The sequence below is a fragment of the Scophthalmus maximus genome, chromosome 6 (assembly GCF_022379125.1).
Source record: "Scophthalmus maximus strain ysfricsl-2021 chromosome 6, ASM2237912v1, whole genome shotgun sequence".
Lineage (NCBI taxonomy): Eukaryota > Metazoa > Chordata > Actinopteri > Pleuronectiformes > Scophthalmidae > Scophthalmus > Scophthalmus maximus.
In genome coordinates this window covers 15,576,826-15,600,121 of record NC_061520.1, presented here as the reverse complement: position 1 = coordinate 15,600,121, position 23,296 = coordinate 15,576,826, and the positions used below count along the sequence as shown (strand labels likewise).

The window sequence follows — 23,296 nt, the reverse complement described above, 5'->3', positions numbered from 1 at the left end:
GCTGCTCGCTGTCCATACCCGTCTGCCTACGTGTGAGCGGAGCCCCGCCCCCCCCCCGGCCCCGCCCCGCCCCCCCGCGGCAGGAACGGGCAGTGACGTGACATGACGTGACGTGCAGAAACCAGAGCACACGGACCCCCGGTGTTCACGAAGATCTCTGAGCTCACTGTGCAACTGGAAACACACACCCTGTCAGAGTCCGGTCGCACGGAACCCTCCGCGGTGCGGCGACGTTAGAGGATCCGGTGAAAGACACAGCTACGAGAGAGAGGCACGGACGAGAGGGAGGTAAGCAGTGTGAGGTGAGCTTTGGCGGCCAGGTCACCGCGCTGTGCGCTGGTCCCCTCCGACGTTTTAAACTCCTCTGTGTATCCTGGTTAATGCGACGCGAAACATATGCGAACCCTGTCCACTGACGCAGCTCGTGGACAGACGCACAGCTGACTGGAGGCGGACTGACGACAGCAGCGAGTCAAAACAACTCCGTGGATATGATGTGCGCTTCATGAAGGCCTGTCGCCCCAATAGACTGCACACAGAGATGTCTTTCCATCCCCAGAGAAGGCACTGAAGTATCCCTCAGCATCGGACAGTGTGTTTGTTGTGCTTCATGTTGTTTTGTCTAACGCATTAAGTCCACAAGTGAGCCACGGTTTTGTGATGAAGTCTTACAAACGTATTATTATAGTTTGAAAAATTGGGGTCACTGCAGTGTTTAATGGAAACAAAGAGCCGCGAGCTGCAGAATTCATGTTGCATCTCAGCAGAGATAGTGTGTGGTTCACATGCAAAGAGCTGAAACCACATCCCTCCCTCCCTCACACTCTTTTTCGGAAATGCCCTGTTTTCATTTGGAGGCTATAATTAACTCCGTGTGTGATAAGACCTGCCTCTTTTTTCTCTCTCGCCCACTCTCACAGTTTCCATCTCCATGTTGACTAAATCCTAACCGTCTTCCCCTTCCTCGCCAGGCATGGCTGATCTGCTGAGGCTGCTGCTGCGGGTGGCTGAGAAAGCCGCTAACGTGGCTCGGGTCTGCAGGCAGGAGGCTCCCCTGTTTCAGCTCCTCGTGCAAGAGAAGACAGGAGATGACAAGAACAAGAAGTTCGTCCAGGACTTCAAGACGCTCGCCGACGTGGTGATCCAGGAGATGATCCGACATGATGTCGGCGCTCAGGTGGGAGAGGTCATCGCGTAGGTGTGCACTGTAAAAGTGAGCATGTGTGTTTTTGTGGCATTTTAACCGTGTCGTGTCTCTTTTGTCGTGCAGTTCCCTGAAATGGCTGGCTTCATTCATGGAGAGGAGTCCAACAAGTTTGAGAATGGGCTTGGTAATTATGTAATATTACACATAACATACACATAACAAACCACCGCTCGTGTGAAGCATGTGTTCGGGGTCGGTTTGTGTCATGCATGGGGATATTATAAGTGTTACGCTGAATCCCTTTCACTCTGCAACAGTTTTCTGCAGAAGGGAAAATCCAGATTTGCTGGTTTGAGCAGTTCATCAACTTCAATTTTTATTTTGAAAGTTGTTAGGAATGTAAGATTGAAGTCTGCTCAGTTTGATCATTTTCTCAAGCACAATATAACATTGTCGAAATTGTCAAAATGTTTTTAACCAAGAGTCCAAAAACCAAAGTCTTTCTAATAATTGTATTGATTCCTGGCGTTTGAGAAGCTGGAACCAGAGAATGTTTTGCTTATAAATGTCAACAAACCAAGTGCTTTAGTTCTTCTTGATATTGTGGTCACCTGGTACACATGCCTGAATAAAGTTTTGTGTTTGATCAAATCAAATTTTTAATTATTGGTCTCGTAGTATGGAGGTTAACAATAGTGATCGTATAGTGGATGAGGCTGTGGTCAAGAAATCAAATGAAGCCTCACTGACTGTGTGTGTCCACAGGAGAGAGCGTGACTGTCACAGTGTGCGGAACAGAGGAGGAGACCGCGGCACTGCTCGCCAGGGTGCTGGACGGTGACCGCACAGCGCCGTCTCTACTGGCTCGAGCCATCCACCAAAATACTGCAACCACTGATGCCAGCACTGACGGTCTGACGGTGCCGCTCAGCCCCTCTGAGCTCGGTATCTGGATTGACCCCATAGGTGAATGGGTCTGCACTTTCTTTCTTTGCTGCAGAGCTGAACGTCTTGTTTCAAAAGTAAGTGAGAAATGATGGTCTATCTTGTTTTTGAATGAAGATGCCACCAGTCAGTACATCGAGGGCCGGGAGGAGGTGCTGCAGGAGGGTCACCTGTCTCCCTCAGGTCTGCACTGTGCTTTGGTTCTGATCGGGGTCTACCGCCGGAGCACAGGCGAGCCCGTCATGGGCGTCATCAATCAGCCGTTCAACTACAAAGATCCCGTAGATGGAGGGTAGGTTAAAAAAAAACTGTTCACAAAAGTTTGACCGGCCTTCTGCTAGTTAAGTCTTGAAATTTGCCTGAATTGACTTGTTGAGGGCTGGTTAAGAATATTTCACAAGTGGAAGAATTTGCTGTGACTCTTCAAATCTTTTGGTAAGACTCAGAAACCACAGGCTCCTCTAAGCAACTAACTGAGGATCTGAAAATTAAGCTAGAGGGTCTGGGACGCCAGGAAAAGTTTCAGATAAAACTGCATGACTTCTTGCAAAACCCCCATATGACTGCAAAGATAGGAAAACAGGAAGATGTGTTTTCTGTTTATATCTACATCTTCTGTTTACCCGTACTGTACGTAATGTTCACCTTCTCGGTCTTTGTATCGGAAAAATATGATAAAAATATCTAGTGACCAGGTACCCTACATGTCAGAGAAACATTAAACTGCCTGATGAAACTCCTGACCATGGTGAACGACTACATGAAGAAGTTGATGTTGGTGGATTGTTGGCAGAAAGGTTTTTCAAGTGGGAGCTCAGTGACTCGTACAGTCCTCCTGTTAGGTTCATGTTGTTGTTCCACTGAAGGAGTCTGCAATGGGTCCTTTGCTCTCCCCTCTCTCTCTCCCCTCTGAAGTAAAACATTCCTTGCTTGCGTTCACAGCTGGAGGGGGAAGCACTTCTGGGGCGTGTCCTGCGGCAACCTAAACATCTGCTCACTGTCCCGGCCCAAAGGTGGATCTGAAAAGGACGGAGTTCTCTCGGTCGTGCTGAGCTCCAATGAGAAGCAGGTGGTAAAGGAATCCCTGACCTCACTGTGCGGCCCCGAGAAGCTCATGTACGCCTCTGGAGCCGGCTACAAGATCCTGTGTGTCATTCAGGGCCTTGCTGACGTCTACGTCCTCTCGGAGGGCAGCACCTTCAAGTGGGACTCCTGTGCTCCACACGCCCTGCTCCGAGCCCTCGGAGGGGGAGTGGTGGACCTGACGAAGAGTCTGCAGTCCGGCTCTCCGACAGAACTGACCTATCACCAGCCGTACACTGAGTGTAGAGGAGCTGACCGCTGGGCTAACCACGGGGGCCTAGTGGCTTATCGAGACTGTTCGCAGCTCCGCAGCATCGTCGGAGCTCTGAAAGGCAAGTTGTAGTTGGAATAACAGTGGATGTAATCATCATACGCTGAAGCAGTTACTGCTGCATATATGATCATATACAAAAAAAAAATCTATGGTAGAGAAAAAGTTATCTGTGAAGGATGAAATATTTTAATTATAATCAATACTATTGTTTTTAACCAGATAAATATATAAATATATATATATGCAAGTGTATATTTTACAAGGTAAACTTCAGGTCCGGGCCAAATGATATTTGCAAATATTGTTTAATTTTTACTCAATCAGAGGGGGGAGGACGGTTTAGTAGAAGAAAAGCCTGAATGAATCCAATTCATATGGGAACAGTAAAAAAAAACTAGAAAAATAAGGGTGAAATGTTCAGCATATCTTTGTTTTTGTTTTTATCTATGTTTTTCTTTTCATTTCATTCTCATAGCTATGCGGGGAGGAAAAATGTATTTCATGTTTCAATATTGTCATTTGATAAAAATCACAGAATCTACACTTCGTGAAGTTGGTGTCAAAGGTATTTTTCAATGTCCTAACAGGAAACTGACAGACAGATGGTTTGGGAACCACTGATTCACGTCTAATCCCGACTGGTGTAACACGTCGGGTTTAGACAACAGAGAGCAAAACCTTTGGACAATCTAGTTCATCAGTCCGTTTCACTCCCATGAGTGACAAGTTATCAATCAGTCACAGGATGGTGGTGATCACTCTGGTTACTTCCTCCAAGCTGCTACTACAAACTGAACATTCTTTGTGAATTCTGTAAAGCTCAGACCTGGCAAGCTTTTATTAAACATCTAAGCTTTGTCGCACAACGAGAAGTTGTCAGGGTTGCGATGAAACTGAGGCACACTTCACTGCCAGAGGAAAGGTAATGTGGCATCACAAGACTGCGTCTCACTGGTCTGCTTGATTTTCTTGGATTTAAAGGAGTTTAAATTGCACTTGTGAAAAGTGATATTGCATTTTTTTCACCCTAATCTGTAAAAGGCTATAATTAGTCAAGCGACTCAAATCAAGCATTGTGCAGGAATCTGCACCTCTCAGAAACCAAGCCTTGTAAGGAGTAGAGGAATACACGTGCCCTGCCCTCTCTCCACGGCCGTAGCACCAGTAGTCATAAGGTCAGAGAATGGAAAAGCCATATGAGGTAAAGCGGTGACACAGAGCTTTTTCTTCTTCACTTTCTGTGAGTTTACTGTAATATGAAATATGAGGCCACTTTGAAGGACGGGACGTCTGCAGGCCGACGGGCGGCTCTGAGGTTTATGTACACGTGTAACCTCACTTTGACAGTCACTGTACATGTTTAAATGTTTTCCAACTTAAATATGTGATGTTAAGTAACTTGAGGACAGAACAAACCCTGTGCATATTGGAAATCATCTTTATTTTGTAAACCAGAGAAAGCGGGGAAACGAAACCCAAAAGCGATATTTTAAAACCGTTTGCCAGCCAGGGAACTCACCACATAATTCCCTTCTAAAAACCCTGATGATTGTCAGATATTTTTTGCAATACTTCTGCATATTCTGATAAAAACTTGAAAATAAAAAAGAGAGAAAAAAACTGAGTGTTGGCTCTTCCTTTGACTTCTTGAACTTCAAACTGCTACCATTCACATAGACCACTGTACATTCTCAAGTCAAGGTGGACGTGTGGAAACAAGGACCCAGTTTCCTGGACATGGACCGATGTAGATATTTGACAGTGATCTAATTAAACATTTGGTTTTTTTATGTGGGGACAAACTCGAGGCCCAAATCTGGACCAAATTTGTGTTGGAATTATTATCAAAGTCATTTTTGAAAATCTAATTTTTAGTTCTCACCTCGTCCCTGATCTTCCTTTGTTGTTGTTTTTTAAATAGTTTTTCCACACAAATTTAATCCAGGACTCTTGGCATTAATCCAGGACTATATTTACTCTCAATCTGAGACAAAACTTTTATTAAGAATCACCCAATCCATGTCTGGGAAACTGGCCAAATATACAAGAGGGGGGAAAAAAGGTGACACATAATAAATTTAACGTCCTGTTTCAATGAACTCTCACAATGTTTGCAACAAAGGTTCATCTTTTAAGGCGACCACACAAACCCAATATCCATTCAAATAGTTCAGTTATTTGAGTGGTAAATCAGCGGAGTGCAATGGTCGTACAACTCAAATGCGGTCTCCCCCCCAAAAAATTCACTCTATTGAAATGAATTTTCTACCAAAACAAAATGTCTACCTTAGCGAGCTACACCTCCTACTCAGCTGCAGCTGGAGGAGTCTGGTTCGGCTTAATCACTGATGACTGTTCAAAACCCTGTGATGTTGTTACAGGGGCGGGTGTGAAAATTAACACAAAAAGAAGAAGAAGAAAAAAAACACATTGAACATGGTATTTCTTATCATCAACTGTCAATATAAAAAATAGCCTTTTATATATCACTATAGTCTCACGATCTTCACAAATCAGGTGTAAACAATATCAGCTCTTTAATTAACCTGTGATGAAGATAAAAGTGTATTTTTTTTTCCCCCCAAGATGTCAAACGATTGTTGGTTTTGTGGCCCGTTCATGTTGTTACATGCAGTAACACTGGGGGAGATTAGAAGGAAGGTGGTTATTTAGATTAGGTTAGATTAACTGTGAGTCTGTGACCTTGACATTTTGAAAGCTGTGTTTAAACACATCACCGCAACACTTACAAGTCGGATGTTAACATTTTTCATTACAAGCTGCCAGGAACCACTGAGGCGCCTCATCTCTCAGGGGTTAGAATTATTTTTTTCTATGGTTGATTATTTTATTACTGACTGGGACCATGACAGATCACTGACGTCTGGGCTTAATGTGCCCCCAAAACGTTGAAGCTGTCACAGAATGGCACTGTCTCATCTTCTAGGTCCATTATGTCTATCCTGACTTAATCATAATAATAAAAAAATAAAAAAATGGCACTTGAAGGAACTGGATGAAAATTGTGTGAAATTTTGAAAGAACTTGAATGTTATCTCAGCTTGAACAACTTTATAAATCTCTGCAGATTCAACATTTTTTCAACTGCTGCCTGTTTACTGTGTAGCTCATACTGATCACGAGGAAAGAGATCAATGTTTACATAAAGGTCACTTGGCATTATGTCTGTAGATTAGAACGTCTGATTGTGAATAACCAATACATTTAAGACTCGGACAGCTGGTAACTTTATATTTTTTGATGTACTGTCGGTGGTTACACAGTGGATCACCAGGGGGCAGTATACACCTAGAACAGAATATCAACATTTCAAAATGTCAAGGTGTCACGTATCAAGTTTTTGAACACAACTGAATTCACTGCCGCTGTTGGACCTGAACTGTCATTATAATGCTAATCTGGTTCTGAGACGATAAACATCAGGCAGGTTCATCTTGTTTAAATCTGTACGTCTCAAAACAAACAAAGCCCTTTTATCATTTCCACTCCATCATGTCCTGGCAGCTTCTGAAAAGAAATGTTCATGTTCACACACTCTTGACCCTAAAGAACAAACCTACTGTTATAGTGAGTGGTCTCTCGCGGGGGATGTGATTCTCTGGTAATATTAAAACGAACCTAACAGAATTCATTCCGAATCAGTGAATGGCAAAATGTTCAAAAAGCAATAACAGGATTGTTTTAGAAACATTCAACCATGGAGATTGCACCTCTGCTGAGCACAAATTTATCATTTCAGCAAACAACAACACCGAAAGATCAGTCATCTTAAATGATCTGACAAATCAGTCAGGAAATGTTCCTGTTTGAAATAATAATAATAATAATAATAATGATACAGAAAACTTGGGGGAAAATACGTATGAACACTTTTTTTGACTGCATGTGACTTCCATCGAGCCATGCATACTAAAGGTGTTTTTGTCATTCCATACATGTGCCAAGTACCAGAGAACCACACCGAGCCCTGATTTAACTAAACCCTGGCGACTCTCAGGTCAGATCACCTGTAACACACTTTTGGCTGGTTTGGAGTCATTTTTGAAATATGCTGGGTGATATGCAGATCAAGAAGTATATCCATATCCCACTATCGTGAGTAACAGAGTGATGTGGCTCAGATCTTTATCTTCTTCATGTCGATTATTGTGATCCACAGTCCAACTGACTGCAACCCTCTCCCCAAAGGTCTAAAGTCAATGTCTTCAACCAACCGTGTACAAAACATGAACATTAACAAAACTGAGAGAACTGAAGTGTTAAAATGCAGGTGAATAAATCATGCATTGCAGGATTTGGCAGGAGATTTTTAAAGGAAAATGTTTCATTACAGCATCCTGATAAGGATTTCAATGCCAAGGCTACAGTCGTCTTAAAGACCAACAGAAAAATAAGGTAAAATGAGAGGTAAAGCACCGTCGCTGCCTCCTCTTCAGCCCTCCTTCAACACTTGTGTTCGGTCCACACACTCCTCTTTGTGAGCCGGTCTCTTCATCCCCTGGCTGATCTGAGCGCAGCCGTACCCACATTCATCCTCTCCAGTCCAGATCTTGGCATGCCAACAGGCAGGCATTAGACAAACATGGCCATTATTTATTGTGTCCCTGTGTTGCTTTGTTGATACCATGAGAAGGGAACAGGCTTCACCTCTGGAAGGGTTTTCGAACCTTCTTCCTCCGCCTGGGGGGTTTGCCGCTCTCAGCCAAAGTCTCGCTGGACTCCGGCCGGGGGCCCCCCGGCATGTTGAAACCTGTCGGGCCAGGGGGAGGGGAGAACGGCGGCGGCACCCCAGCACCAGGTGGGTGATGAGGAGGTGGACCTGAGGGGAAGAAGCCCCCATTGGCAGCCATGTCAGTTGGAGGTCCTCCTTTGAAGATGCGGTTGAAGAAGTCCTGCAAATCGGCGGGATTGGTCGGACCTGTGGCGTGCTCCGAGTTCGTCCTGAAGGGGAAAGATGAAAAGTTCAAAGATCTTTCGCATAAATTAATAGATGCTTTTTTTCTTCTTTTGTAGATGTCATGACACAACAGGCATGTAATCACAATTAATTATCGATCAGTGGTAAAAGCATTGAGTTTGAGATGATAATCTCTGAACATAAATTATATCTTGACTGAAAAAACTAACATCAAAGGTTTATCTACCACACAACAGGATGCCAGTTCAAATTTGTTTGAGAGCAGAATTTAAAAAAGATGACAAATGAGGGGAGAATAAAGTTCATACAGTTACATATTAGATTTTTTTTAAGAAAAGTCCTTTTTCAAAAGAATGTTGTTGGGCTTTTGTCCCAATTTGTTTTCAATCATGTAAATATTATAGATTGTTTTTGCCAAAAAGTCCCGTTCGCCTTATAAAGTAAGAATAAAGAATAAAGTATTCTCCAAATCAGATTATGAGGGAAAATGTAGCCACAGATGAAGAAGATGATTGTGTTTAGGTTCCACAACAACAGCCTCAATATGAAGAAGAAAAAGAAAGGGAAGAAGAAGAAGAAGACTGACAACAGGAGCAGTCCTGGGGTCCCTGACGGCCTGTATACATCACATGTTAAGCACCTGTTTCACTTGAGGGGACATACCTATGTCGTGTGGGGTTGCTGTTGTTCTTTGAACCGAAGGAGATGTGATAGGGCACACGGTGGGTGTCCGGAGAAATACCAATTCTCTGACAACCAGCCCACTCTGAAACATGACAGCATCCCACCAGGTTACAGAGAGAAAACGTTCAACCAGAGAAACGCTTTAACTTGTGAAGGCATGAAGAGGGACGGATACTGATAATGCATGAGCTCATGCAAACTACAGAAAGTGATACTGTGTGTTAACTGGTGCGCAGGAAACATCGTCTCCATATAAAGTCCTGATGTTGGTTCACCTGTTATATCATAGACCTTGCCATCCATAAAGGCAAAGTATGTTATACGTAGGCCCAGCATGCTTGACTCTGCCCAAAGGTCCCCCTCCTCAGCACTATGGCAACGGTTGCATTCGGCACAGAACCGGGCCTCAGCAGGTTCACGATCCATCTCGAACCGCCTGCATGCATGCACACACACCACACACACACACACACACACACACACACACACACACACACACACACACACACACACACACACACACACACACACACACACACACACACACACACACACACACACACACACACACACACACACACACACACACACAGGTCACAAAGGAAGACAGACTGGACACGATTCAGCTGTGTGTAATACACAAAGTTTAGACTGGGGAAATGATTCAGACGCTGCTGTGGCAGATATGTGATGACACAGACTGTGCAGCGACGTACTTGTGTTTGCCCTCACACTTGGTGCACATCATGGTGTTCATGGCTTCCTTCAGGTCATCCTGCAGTTTAGTGAGAAACTCATTCATGGACTTTGAGAGCTCAGTTGCCGCCATGCGTTTCCTGAGTAGGAATGAAACAGACTGGTTGGTGCTGTGCTACAATACAGGCCTATGGCATTTCTATTTACCAGCATGATTTTACGAAACAATCCCTTTTCTTTCCTTGACAGTAAAGGAATAATAATAAAATACAAGGTCAGTGTCGACTGAAAGGCTCTTTCACTCTCCAGTAGTTAACAAATGGAGGATGTAAACTATTCTATGGATATCACAGCTACACAACTGCTGAAATTTTCAAGATTATTTTGTCAGTTAAACTGTTACAATCTGATGAAAAGCAAATCAACCACTACACAGTCAAAGTTTTTGAATCGATATGTTTTAAGTTTTAATTTAACATTTGTCCTACGATGACCCCTTTTCCTGCGTACTCACAACTCATACTCCCGTCGTGTCTCTGGGTTACTGACAATATCCCAGGCAGCCCTCAGTACTTTGAACGCCTCTCCAGCTCGTGGGTGTTTATTTTTGTCTGGATGGACCTGAAAGAGAAACGACAGAGGAAAAGGTTGCATGAGTAAAGGAGAAAATTTCAGTTTCAAATGCAGTTTATTAGTCACTATTTCACATTTTGAATAGAGAACTTTTCACTCAACCACAGTGACTTGACACACACCTGAACAGCCAGCTGTCTGTAGGCTTTCTTCAGCTCGGCCTCAGAGGCGTGCACCTCCACACCGAGCACTGTAAAGGGGTCGAGCTCGTTCTCCGGTATCTCGGCCAAGGCCAGGAGTCGCTCCAGCTCCTGGCCCGACTGGCCCCTCCCTGCTCTGCCAGGTGACTCAGGCGTGGATGGTGGCACGTGGCCATCTCTCCGGAACCGCCTTTGCACTCTCTCCAGCAGGGATACAACCCGCTTCCAAACCCTTGACTCTTGAAAAGCTATCCAGTAACGTTTTCCCCGCTCTCCACCGAGTCGGACTACCACCCCCTTTGCCCACTGGGATCCAAGAAGAACCAAAGCGCTGAAAAGTCTGAAACAAGATGAGGCAGCTGTCTTTACCCACTTCACTGACCGAACAATTTTATCCACAACTTCTACTACTGTGCATTTAGTCCACTTCAGAATCCGACAAGCATCTGCTTTCATCGCGTGTATATCTGTGATCTTAACAAGAAGCTGCTGCCCAAAGTTGTACATTTTCACTCCTCCAGTCTCCACACCGACGCCGCAATTGTGAGTTAATGTGACAATAATCTCAATCATCATGTGGACGCAGGAGATGCACCAGAAGCTGAGAGACTCTGACAGCATTTCCTTAAAAGCTAAGATGAACTGGTTGCCTGTCCGCCTGCGGCCCCGGTTCTGCTGATGGTGGTGGTGGTTACGTCTGCGAGTCTGCTTGTGCCGGCCACCGCTGGACATAACATTGCTTCTTTGAAAGGACGCAAAAGAACTTGGACTGCTCTGCTCTGAAAATGAACCACTGCTCTTCAGTTTGCACCTCCGTCCACTTCCCAGGCTCCTCCAACCAGACTCTCCATTCATGTGCTGCTCCTCCGCAGTCTCGTCCTCTTCTTGATTTAAACCCTTTGAGCTCTCGTGATCTACAGCGCTGTCATGCTCGAACCCATCCGACACCTGCCCAGTGTCCTCGTTGGCCTCTGTAGATCCATAATACTCTGCATCACCAGATCCGAGGTCTTGTGGAGTGACCGGGTGTGTGGTGTCCTGAGATTTGAGACATGTTTTGTCCCCCTGCTCGCAGTCATCATCAGTCTCCCTGTCCTCACACTGACTAGATTTGGTCACTAAGGTGGAGTCACCCTCAGGGATCTCCTCGTCAGTGTCTGTAACGCCATCCATCTCCTTCTCAGCTGCTTCCTTATCCATGTCCTTTACTGCTGTTTGATTGCAGAGCTGTGAAACTGGAAACTCAGGGAAGATGATATCCTAGATCCATAATTTGTGGCAACATTTCCCCAGACTCTCATAAAAAATTGAGACTGGGGGCTTCTGTGAGTCAGTCTTGGGTCCACCATATCAGCAGCCACTTCCAGATCTCAAAAGGCTTTTAAATGCCACACAGCTCACATCATGCATCAGACTGCTTCCTGGAAACAACAGAATGAGGCAGTCATTTATAAAACAGTTCACCATTTCACACGTTACATAAAACTAAAAGGAAACACAAATTTGATGGAAAAGTAAGAACCTTTTTACACCATTCTTTTTATATATCTGGTTGCATTAGGCCACAGTGGAAAATGCTATGAAATTGATGAGCAGGGAAGTTGTATATGGCAGCACTCAATCAATACCATACTGTATCAATATGCAGACAGACACGCAAGTCATTGTGTCGATCAGCATCCCAATATGAAGCTGCACAAGAGCGATGAAGTCAAAATATCTAGTCATTTTTTTTCCAGCTGACTGACGGAAGATTTGAATCAACAATTCTAATCATAGATAATCAGATCAAGACATTTGAACACTGGGCTCTGGGAAAAGTTTAAATATATCCATATTATATAGTCCGTCACGACTGTGTAACACGCCGGCTCCTCTACACATGAAACATGCTTTTAAGTTATAGGAGAGTTGTTCCTACATAAAGGAACAACCTAAGGACGAATGAGTGATGTCACCCATTAATGATCAACGTATATTAACGTCTATCTAAACCCCCGGACCCGCGCCGCCTTTACAGCCGCGATCAAGTTGCGTAAGATGTTCAGACAATCGCAAGTTTATATTCAATTACACTGCTTTGTTGTTTGCTAATTCGCGTAGCCAAGGAGCAGCACGGTGTTCCCACAGGAAAACACACACCGCTGTGGCAACGATCGTTGCGGACGTGATGAAACGCAGAAGACGACGAATCTCAGCCCGGTGACGCCTGTCTGACGAACCTCCAAGTTAATTCAACTCCGACGACAGCAGCGTGTTTGTGCAGGCGGCTAACGTTAGCAGGCAGCCCGACTGTTAGCACGAGAGGAGCTGGCCAGCTGGGCGACAGGCGGCCGCTGCGAGGGGCTAAATTTAGCTTGAATCCGGCGGCGGAACCTGACAGTACTTCTACTCAACGCGTCGCCAGCGAGGTGGCAGCTGAGTGCCAGCGCCTTTGACTTGGCGTCAGCCAGCCGAGCAGCTAGCTGCTAGCAGCGCCAAGGGAACAACAACAAGCCGGACTGGCTCATCTTGACGACTGTCTCGTAAGACGTGTGTAGTACACCAGGCGGAGTCCAGTAAGTAGGAACACTCATTTCCATTCTGCATTCAGACAAACCAGATGTCATATATACCTCTCAGACAACTGTGTAACCTGGTTTGTTAACAGACAGCCAAGTGTCCGTGTTGTTTTTTTTAGCCACTTCTTCTTCTTCGTCGTCTTCTTCTGCTGCTGCTGCTCCTTTTCCTACTTGTATCTCTTCCTGCTCTTTCCGCCGCTTCTTCTTCTTCTTCGATCATTTCTGACCGTCACACAACAACAGAGGGCCACTACTGCCCCCTGTTGGCTTGATAACTAACAGCGCACGTAGAAGTGTAGACGTGTGGAGATTGACTTGGACAAAGCCAGTAAACCTTACCCCTACATTTTAAATTCTAACTTCCAGGTACCGAAACACGTCAATTACCTATTACACGGTCAAATAATGAGACATTGGTCTCCTGAGCACAGACATGTAACCTCCTATACAGTAGAAAGACACCCAGACTGTCTCTTTGTAGCCATTTCCCCATCTTTTTGGTCATGATGTGTCTCTCTGGATGCTTTTTTTGTTTGTTTTCCGCCTCTTTATAGTTGTTTGGTGTCTCTTTGTGGTCAAAAGAGTTTATAGCAGAGCCTGACCACTTTATTTAAAGAAAATGGAGCCTGTGCATTCATGTTTATATTTAAAGTAAAATAAAAGTGTATTTTCTTAACACGAGTTATATATTTGATTGAATTCGTTTTTTCTTTTTCTTTATATGTTAATTATGGTTAAACTGTAAAATAGTTTGATGACAACATTTTAGAAATTATTGGTAATATTTTTTTCAATATACATGATATATTGGTTTTAACCCCCCTATAAATCTATATCGGTCAGGCTCTTGTTTATAGTTTTTTGCATTTTAGTTGATTTGCCTCTATGTAGTTGCTCTGTCTCTTTATAGTCATGTGGTTGCGGCCGTTTTCCATCTCTTGTTAGTACTTTATGGTAAACCTCTTCCACTCCAGTCCACATCATTTGAACTACATGTCCCAGCTATTTGGTGCTGCACATCCATAAGGTTGGGTGGCAAGAGATATATTTATACATGGATTGTCAAACTCAAAGCAGCGGAGGCTAAGATGCCCACACCCAAATAAGCTTCTTTAGTAAGCTCTATGTTAACGCTCATATAGAGTAGATGTATTGACCACATGTCCACAGATTTTTGGCCTTATTTTCAATACGTTTAGGCTAGTCCACGTTCAACAGCGGGTGAACAGGTGGCTTTTATTGTGTTCTCTCACATTTGTGACACAGGAAACTTAATACTGCATGTGAAGAGTAGGTGCACAATAAATTCCATGCGTGCAGTCACTCTGAGGGATATGGCATCTCAGGCATCTATAGAAAGATGGTTAAAAAAACCATAAATGTACTTGCGTGAATATAATGTAGGACATGTATAAATTCAAGGTGATGTGGGGATTGTAGCAGGGCAGTAATAAGTACATAGAAACAGCAGTGAGCAGTTTGTAAATAGGTCCAGTTGTTGATTCGTTGATTTTGTTATTTCATAAGGTGATTTGTGAGGAAAGAGGAAGAGGAAGAACGACACCAGCACCGACAAAGTACTGGAGTTTCACCTGAATTCTCCGAATGAACTAGGACTGGGCCAACCCACCTGCCACATAACAACAGAAAGGAAACCCAAGCAGTAAAAATCCACATCTGTCACATCTGGAGTTCAGTGAATGGGCCATGTGTCTGCGGGCTCGCTGCCAGTTCGGGGGTCTTTGAGACGGCGCAGCTCTGGGAATCCCCCGAAAGCGTCCGTGTGACAGAACCCTCTCGAAGGCGCGGGGGGGGGGGGGGGGGGGGGGGGCACGTCAGGCCCCCGCCGCCGCCACCCACACCTCCACTTTGAAAGCCGCCTCTCTGCCGGGAGAGGAAGGCTCTTTTTCGGTCAGATGGCGTGCTGCAGTCCGCCCCCGTCATTCTCCAGCCCACACAGACAGCGAAAAGGCAGCCAGCGACCAATACGGTGCGCCGGAGGAGGATTTCTGCCAGTGATTTCAGACGAAGTACGACACGCGAAGGGGATTTACTACGGCGACGTGAGGCGCGCAAGCTCGCGGCGATAGGTAAGAGCCGACGGGCACGATGACGGCGGTTCTCTGCTGACCTGCCGGGGCTCCGGGACACCGGATCCGTGTCGATTGCTTTCACGTGAACTGGGAGGACGCATCCAAGTGTGTTGATGATTGATCGAGTGTCAGTAGTTTCCAATCTCTGTATGTTTCCTCAGTATCGACCTGTGACATCGGTGGTTGGAGAGACGAATCACGCCGGTCTCCTCTCTGCACATCTGCCTGGCCTGGAAAAGGTAGGACTGGTTCATGTGTGTGATGTATAACTCTAGGCATAAGAGGGCTCAAAGGGGAAAATAGATGGTAGGACGCTATTCTGCTCCAAAGTATGTTTTGTTTGTTTGTTTTTTTAAAAATCTATTGTTATAAATGCTCCATAAAAGCAAGAAGACATTTTAAATCCGGTTCAATAGGTGTAGTCCAGATGGCAACGTCTTTATCAAAACCAATGACTTTGGCAGGTTCACGTCTCTCCTTTCTCCTGCCTGAACTTTGCAGAGCCGCGTGCCATGTCTCTGCCACGCACACTTGGGGAGCTGCAGCTCTATCGGGTGCTGCAAAGGGCCAACCTGCTCGCCTATTATGAAACCTTCATTCAGCAGGGCGGTGACGACGTGCAGCAGCTCTGCGAGGCAGCGGAGGAGGAGTTTCTGGAGATCATGGCACTAGTTGGCATGGCCACCAAGCCACTGCATGTGCGTAGGCTGCAAAAGGCCCTCCGTGACTGGGCAGCCAACCCTGCCCTTTTCAACCAGCCCGTCTCCAGTGTTCCGCACGGGGGCATCCCTCTGTTCAAAGTGGACGGAACGGGCACAAGTGGATCATCAGGCGGGCCCAGGAAGTCTGTGAGCAATGGGCAGCCGGGGTCACCGTGTGAAAGGGAGGATCGGGCGTGTCTTACTCCAATGCACGGTGGGAGTCCAAGAAGCCCCTGCTCCCAGGCCTCTCCACAGCCACCAGACATGCACTACAGGGAAAAACTGTCACCCATGGACCCTCACTGGCTCAGCCCGGAGCCAGACGGGAACTGCAGCGCATCTGGAATGGAGGAGGAGCCGCCCAGCCCACCTCTGCTGTCAATGTGTCCCCCTGGTCCCTCCACATCTCCAAGTCCTTCTGCTTCTATTGCCCCGGCAGCCCTGTCTGCCTGGCCTGGAGGACAGCTGGACGGGGAGACGGCCAGGGCGGTGGTGGCCAGCGTGGACAGGCTCCTCAGGACCCTGCCGATGTCAGATCCTGCGGAGGTGAAGACTCTGCTGAGGATGAACAAGAAGATGGCCAAGACTGTGGGGCACATCTTTAAAATGGGGTCCCAGGATGTGAACAAGGAGGAGGAGATCCGAAAGTACAGTCTCATTTATGGACGCTTTGACTCAAAGAGGAGAGAAGGCAAGCAGCTCACACATCATGAGGTAAAGAGCATGAAAGACATGAGCTGAGATGTGTTTGATTGTATCACATCATGTGTCACAAGTACAAGGACCTGGTAAACAAAAGTCAACTTCATTCACGTTAATCAGACAACGCCTTTAAAATAAAGATGCAAATTTTGTCTGCATGTCTTTTTTTCTGTGCCCTCCCTCCTTCACTCACTGCTTTTCCTCCTCAGTTGATCATCAATGAAGCTGCAGCCCAGTTCTGTATGCGCGACAATGCCCTTTTGCTGAGACGGGTTGAGCTCTTTTCTTTGGCTCGGCAGGTGGCGAGAAAATGTGCCTACACCTCCACTCTAAAGCAAACAAGGTAAGAGTGCTGCCTGCGGAGCAGAGAGGAGACACCAGATTACCAGCAACCCATGATCAGCTCACCTCACACCAGTTGTTAAGAAATGTTGTGAGAGAATCTGGAAAATGGCTCTAATGATCCATCATTGTAGACAAAAGCAAAGTTTGGATCCTTATAATGTGTTCATGGGAGAAAATAATGTAATCCACATGGGAAAAACTGGAATGAAATTATTTCAGAGGTGAAAAAACACAATTTTTATCATATATTGTACAAGTACCAGGTGGTTTACATGAGTCATCTTCCCACCAGCGTCTTCATTTTCCGAATGAACCTGGTTCAGGTCACAGTGGGAATAATCTCCGACATCTCTAGTGTTTGTTCAATGAGCTGACTTCCACACGGGAATACACAAACCCTGTGTCTTTGTGTAATGTTCACAAAAGCAATTTCACACAATTTCTTCATGAAAGTAATTGCCAAAGTACAAACAAACCAAAATTTCCATAACAATAGAGCACAAACCAGATCCCTGTTAAAATATTTGTCTTTTTTGATTATTATATTTGTCATTATTACAGCATATCTGATTTAAGATTTTCTTTTCCTATAGGTATTATTTATTAGGTACTTTATTCCAGAGATTGTTATATTTTTATAGTTATTGAATTTATGTAAGACAAAGGGAAACTTGAACAGTTGTGCTTGTTTACCACTTTCCATCCAAATACTACATGCAGCTTTATCCAACATGCTATATATATATATATGCATATATATAGTATATTTGCATATGAATAATTGATGTCGATGAAGTATATAGTTATGTTGCTGAATTATGGTCAAAACTATGCTTAAATACACAAGTTGAATAAGTGTGAAGTGTTTTGTGCTAAAACACTTCACACTTATACTATCCTAGTCTGAACATCTCATTCAGATCTCAGGGTCTTTCTACATCAATGGAAGAAGAACTTGTTCCCAAGGTGAAAAATGAGCTTTCACATTCAAAGGGCTTGATTGTTTTCCTCCTACAGGACAAATGCAGATGAGAACAGCGTGGTGTCACAGAAGAGGGCGAGACACGAGGTGAGCCTGCAGGGCAACACTGCCACCGGTCAAGTTAAACCACAGAAAAACGCTCAGATGTGATTTATAACATGTGGTACTTTGTGTAAACGTTGCCAAAGTCCAGGTCACTTGTCAGCTGTCAAAAGTGGTTCATCGGCACTGCATTGACAGCGATGTGTTTTAGGTAATCGATCCTGAGAGCGTGTCATCACTTCTCGGAGTGGAGGGGTCAGAGGCCTTGACCCAGAGGGCGGACGATGACAGCTTATCTGCAGAAAGCCTCGACAGTGTATCACATGGTAGAGACCTCAGATATTTAGTCTGCCATAAAAGAAAATGTTTTTTTTTACTCTGATCTTTACCCCAGACATTCCTCCTGTATCTAGAAGAATTGTGTTGGAAGACAGCATTTACACCCAACTCTGTCTGTCCTGTTAGACATCGGCTCACAGTGCAACCAGTCTCCTTCCCCCCGTCCCCACACCGACGCCTCCAACCCTGCCAACTGGAGTCGCCATCTCATACAGCAAACACTAATGGACGAAGGGCTGCGATTGGCTCGGATGGTGTCTCATGATCGGGCCGGCAAGATCAGCCTAGGGTCAGAAGGACCTCGTTCCACAGGTGACTTTTCAAACAATGACATAACCATCTTATGTGCTTAATAATGGACATAGAAGAAAAGTCTATTTTGCCGTGTTTTTGCTTATCTTTCTTTGAGTTGAAGGAATTGTTTGTGATTTTTGGAAGCACCATACAGGTATCGCTTTCTGAGAGTTTAGATGAGAAAATAGAAACCACACTCAAAACATAGGATATAAACCGGTCGGCTATTAACTTAACTTAGCATGAGGACTGGAAGCTAACCTGGCCTGTCCAAAAGTAACATAATCCAGCACCTCAAAAGTTCACTTAATGTTAATTTAGATCTTGTTTGTTTAATTATGCCAAACAGAAAAGTATCAAAATGACAATTATTTACTAGGGGTTTTGTGATTATTCCTTGGCTGAGAGCAGGTTTTCACTTTGGTGTTTGTAAAGCCTGAACAGATGAGAAGACAAGTTACTTAGTGAGCCAGGCTGTTACCTCCTGCTTCCGGTCTTTATGCTAAGCTAAGCTAACTGGTTGTGAGTGGTAGCTTCATATTTACCATGTAGACATGAGACTGGTTTTCTTCCAACTCTCGGCAAGAGATCACAGAATTCCCCAAAACGTAAAATTATTTCTTTAAGTTGGAAATGGAGGGAAACATGTTTTAAATGACAGAGACTCCCTGACCTCTCCTAACAATGAATATTTTATAGCCCTACAGCTTGAACTCTAATGAGTCACATTCTCTCTGAGGTGACGCCTCCCACCATGCACAGCTGAACTCCACCACACTGTAAATTAGAAGGGCTAGAAGTAAGAAGGGGAAACAGAAGGAGGTGGAGAGCGATATGTAGAGAGGAAAAGAGTTAGAGAAGGAGGGTAGAGAGCGAGGGTGGTGGTGGTGGGGGGGGGGGGGGGGGGGTGTTACACTGTTATAGCACTTCTTTAATACCCTGTTACTGTAGCATTTGTCTGATGCATCACAGCTTCTCACAAGAAAGAAAAAAGCAAGTGAAGAGCAAGTTAGCCGTTCTCAAAGAGATGGAAGCCAGCAAAGACATGAGGGGGCGGGGGAGGTGGGGGGAGGAAGTACTCTGTGGGCGGCTGAATCAGGCGACCCCCCCCCCCCCTTCTCAGCAGCAACTGACGTCAGAGTGCGTTAGGTGCGTGGGCTGGAGGGCGGGATGGATGGGGCGTGGGGGCGAAGGAGTGGGAGGTAATTGGAGGGGCGTTGCATTGACTCACCAAGCGACAGTGTACAAAAATAAAACCTGTGGGCAGGGAAATGGCACAGTCTTTTTTATACATCTTCTCCCTCTACCAAGAGGACTGCGGAAATAACAAAGAAAATGACATATGTTACATCTCTGACGTCGATCTCCCCCATGCCATCTTGTGTATTTTCTATCTCTCTCTCACTCTCTCGTCCAAGTTTCCTACACTTCTCTCTCCCTCATTAATCAGACTTTCTCTCACTTCCTGTCAACGTCACCCTTTTCCACCATAGTGCGTCTTCCGTTGTTGGTTTATCTGCTCAGCAGATCCTTTCTCACACGTCATGTTAACATTCAAATCACGAATACAGAATTCTTCATCCAGGAAATCAAAGCGCTTGTATTTTTATAATTATTTGTTACTAAATATGTGCTATTAAATTGTTGTGGTATTACAAATAATATTGTTCATATATTACTCTGATTTATTGTTATTAAATTAGGGCTTTCCATTAAAACACATGGATACTGGGATTTTCTAAATCAGCAAATGAATACATTCAAAAAATGTATATTGTTTGACTCATTAACCAAAGAGAAACACTAAGTGCTATTAAGATATTACTATTTAATACTATTTATTACTATTTCCCCAAATTTCCCCATTGTAGGACAAATAAAGGAATATATTTTTAAGATACTGTAGAAAAGTGTTGCCTGCAGAAGTGACACACGTACACAGCGTCATTAACAGGATGTGTCTATTCATAGCTCCTCATTGGTAATGACTGCGCTTCAAGACTATAGAGTGAAAGTCAAGTTTTGTATGTTTGACTTATTTCCTCATCTTGTTCCCTTGATTTTTTGACTTTTTAAAAATCTTTAACTCTGCAATACTGGAGCCATAATGTTATCCAGCAGCTTGGTCTGCTCATATTTACCACACTGAATCCTTACTTGTTTATTACTTATTTAAACTATTATTCAATGATCCTGGTTTCATCTTGATGACTGTGACTGCTATGAAGTATGTAATTAAGTGCTTTAAAAAAAAATCTTTTCAGTGCTTCTGTATCTAGTACTTGTTCTTCAAGCAGCTCCTGAGCTCATCTTGAACTTCACATCTCTCCACAGACCATGACAGTAAAGTGGAGAAGCGGAGCTCATTTACAGCGTGTAGGAGCAGTAGCCCTTGCATCACCAAAGACAACACCAATCACCGGGGGAAATGAGAACGCTCGGAGGTCATCTGGGAACTTTTTGTGCTCAGGCCTGCCACTGAACTCCACACTGAGACTCCGCTGTACAGGCTGTAACTGAGCAGGTTATTCCACGTGTACTTCACTGACATCACAAGCATAAACATCACAAGCCTAAACAGTTAATGTCAGAATTTACCAGTGACTGATATTATACACATGCAGTGACTTCAAAAAGTTATGGATCAAGTTAAAAATGTTTTGACTTTATATTCAGTAAAGACACCTTTTTTTGTTTGATTTTTTTAATTCCATGACTACATGTCCTGCAGATTTTAGCTGATAGTAAAAAGATCTGAAACTGATCTTTTTTGTTAAATGAATCAGTCTGTTGTGAGCAGTGCTGTAAAAGACACCTTTCTTCAGATGAAATGGGCTCACCACAGCAGGGGGCACTGCAACTCTGTAAATGGACTCTTAACTTGGGTAAAACTGGAGTTACATGGTTGCAGTCTCAGCAAGTAATATCATAACACGACAACAATCCCTGCAGCCCATCACCCTCAGGAAACAAACAGACATCAATATTGTAGTCAGACTGATTCAAACATGAATGGTATTTTTCAGTAATTTTACAGAGAAGGATAACATGAATTGACCAAGATTGCCCAGATCATGGAAAATTTGATCATTTACTGCATTATCTTATCACCCATCCAATCTGCACTGATATATACTGAGATGTTTGATATATGAAGCTACCAGTCTTCCCCCTCACATCCTTGTTGAACAATATTTGACCACAAATGGCTGAAATTGTTTGCATGAGAAGATGCTTCAGGCTTTAGTTTGAGGCATTTCACTATTTTCAATTCTGTTAAAAATGTACTCTGAATATATTTTCTAAACTCAATGAGATTTAAAAAGAATACCCACATTTTATTAATTTCCAGGCAAAAGTTGAATTCTTTTCCCCCACTTTATATGGTGAAGTCAGGTTTACAAGGTTTACAAACTCGCAGGGTTCAGTGTCTTGCTCAAGAGCATTTCAGCAGGGAGGATGTTCTCGGACTCTGTATAGAGCCTTTTGATTAAACTGCATTCAGAACTTCATTGCAAGATTTATAAAAGAATTAATTTAAAACTGTTTCACTGCATTTTTAAAATATTCAAATGTGGTGATTAAGGTAGATTATTGATGCAATTCTTTTTTTAGGTGTAGCGGACACTCGTGGGCTGTAGCGGTGTTATTTTGGGATGATTTATTTAGTCTAAGATATTAACAAGGTGAGACTTACGTTAGTTTTACTTTTTCAAAAAATTCTTTTGACCTTTGAGGCTTGCAGTAATTTAAAATGAATAATCTCCCTTTGTAAGCTTGAGAAAAACAAAAACACACACGCAGAGGTTTACAGAAAGAAACCATATGGTGCTTGACTTTTGATACATCAGCAGCATCTGTAATTTATTTCAACCTACTGGCCCCCTCGGAATTGTTGAAATGTGTTCATATAACAACAAGACTCATGTTGATAATTAATGAAAACATTACGTTTTTTGGAACCTTAATCACAGTATGTCAGTGAGGTAGCTTGTGTGAATCAGTTACACCTGCCCGTCTCCTGAGCATTAGCAACCTCAGTTTATTATGTTGCAAAACAGATTATTTATTTTGTTACATCCTAATAAATGTTATTTTATTGTTTAAAGCTAAAGTGTCTTGTACTGTTTTCCACAAAGAATATATTTTTTTCAGTTACAGTCAGCAACACCTCTGCTGACGTCTGGTTTGTTACACTGATGCTCTGCATCAAGCATGACTCACCTGTACCAGTGATGCCATTAGGGCTCATTCTCTCACACTCTCACACACACACACACACACACACACACACACACACACACACACACACACACACACACACACGCACCATAAACATGAAGATAACCCTCAGGAATTCAGCTTTAGGATTTCAAAGCTACAAATGGTTTTCATGTAGCTACTCTGTAACACAGAATCATTATTTTATATGAAAGATTCAATTTAAGCATGGCTGTTATGTGCCGTGGTCCCAGCAATAGACCTCTGTCCAGAATGAAATATTGATAACACTGATTTAATGGATAGCCGTGAAATTAGTTCAGACATTCATGGTTCCCAGACTATTTATCCAGCTGGGTTTGGTTCTTAATTTTTCCTCTAGTGCCGCAATGAGGATTATCATTTCTTTTGTTGTTGTTTTTTATTGAAATATGTTGACAACTACTATATGGATTGTCATGAATTAAGCCGCAAT

General features: G+C 43.9%; 3 protein-coding genes across 5 annotated transcripts; 2 read left to right on the top strand and 1 right to left on the bottom strand.

The window, feature by feature from the left end:
• Positions 1-83: 83 nt before the first annotated feature.
• Positions 84-5,073, top strand: inpp1 (inositol polyphosphate-1-phosphatase). 3 transcript variants are annotated; one of them, XM_035632332.2, is made up of 6 exons: positions 84-288; positions 972-1,177; positions 1,271-1,331; positions 1,913-2,113; positions 2,210-2,384; positions 3,035-5,073. In XM_035632332.2, the coding sequence occupies exons 2-6, from the start codon at positions 974-976 to the stop codon at positions 3,516-3,518; spliced, it is 1,125 nt and encodes a 374-aa protein (XP_035488225.1). In that variant the 5' UTR covers positions 84-288; positions 972-973; the 3' UTR covers positions 3,519-5,073. The 3 variants fall into 3 exon arrangements, with proteins under 3 accessions (XP_035488225.1, XP_035488227.1, XP_035488228.1); XM_035632334.2 differs by having other exon boundaries at positions 84-302; XM_035632335.2 differs by lacking the exon at positions 84-288 and adding an exon at positions 422-592.
• Positions 4,872-13,302, bottom strand: dnajc14 (DnaJ (Hsp40) homolog, subfamily C, member 14). Its single transcript, XM_035632316.2, has 7 exons — positions 13,157-13,302; positions 10,524-11,962; positions 10,283-10,389; positions 9,789-9,908; positions 9,348-9,508; positions 9,052-9,154; positions 4,872-8,411 (listed from the first exon to the last, which is right to left on the bottom strand). The coding sequence occupies exons 2-7, from the start codon at positions 11,739-11,741 to the stop codon at positions 8,114-8,116; spliced, it is 2,007 nt and encodes a 668-aa protein (XP_035488209.2). The 5' UTR covers positions 11,742-11,962; positions 13,157-13,302; the 3' UTR covers positions 4,872-8,113.
• Positions 13,303-14,975: 1,673 nt separating this feature from the next.
• Positions 14,976-22,708, top strand: nab2 (NGFI-A binding protein 2 (EGR1 binding protein 2)). The gene is made up of 8 exons (XM_035632324.2): positions 14,976-15,192; positions 15,357-15,434; positions 15,697-16,610; positions 16,808-16,941; positions 17,961-18,012; positions 18,179-18,293; positions 18,433-18,618; positions 20,935-22,708. The coding sequence occupies exons 3-8, from the start codon at positions 15,708-15,710 to the stop codon at positions 21,030-21,032; spliced, it is 1,488 nt and encodes a 495-aa protein (XP_035488217.1). The 5' UTR covers positions 14,976-15,192; positions 15,357-15,434; positions 15,697-15,707; the 3' UTR covers positions 21,033-22,708.
• Positions 22,709-23,296: the final 588 nt, after the last annotated feature.

Excerpts from the sequence above, each read along its gene's own strand:
- inpp1 (XM_035632332.2), top strand. The coding sequence starts at position 974 with ATGGCTGATCTGCTGAGGCTGCTGCTGCGGGTGGCTGAGAAAGCCGCT. Across the intron at positions 1,178-1,270 it reads GACATGATGTCGGCGCTCAG|TTCCCTGAAATGGCTGGCTT; the intron begins GTGGGAGAGGTC and ends TTTGTCGTGCAG. Across the intron at positions 2,385-3,034 it reads AAAGATCCCGTAGATGGAGG|CTGGAGGGGGAAGCACTTCT; the intron begins GTAGGTTAAAAA and ends TTGCGTTCACAG.
- dnajc14 (XM_035632316.2), bottom strand. The coding sequence starts at position 11,741 with ATGGATAAGGAAGCAGCTGAGAAGGAGATGGATGGCGTTACAGACACT. Across the intron at positions 10,390-10,523 it reads ACAGACAGCTGGCTGTTCAG|GTCCATCCAGACAAAAATAA; the intron begins GTGTGTGTCAAG and ends TTTCTCTTTCAG. Across the intron at positions 9,909-10,282 it reads ACACGACGGGAGTATGAGTT|GAAACGCATGGCGGCAACTG; the intron begins GTGAGTACGCAG and ends ATTCCTACTCAG.
- nab2 (XM_035632324.2), top strand. The coding sequence starts at position 15,708 with ATGTCTCTGCCACGCACACTTGGGGAGCTGCAGCTCTATCGGGTGCTG. Across the intron at positions 16,611-16,807 it reads AGCAGCTCACACATCATGAG|TTGATCATCAATGAAGCTGC; the intron begins GTAAAGAGCATG and ends TTTCCTCCTCAG. Across the intron at positions 16,942-17,960 it reads TCCACTCTAAAGCAAACAAG|GACAAATGCAGATGAGAACA; the intron begins GTAAGAGTGCTG and ends TTCCTCCTACAG.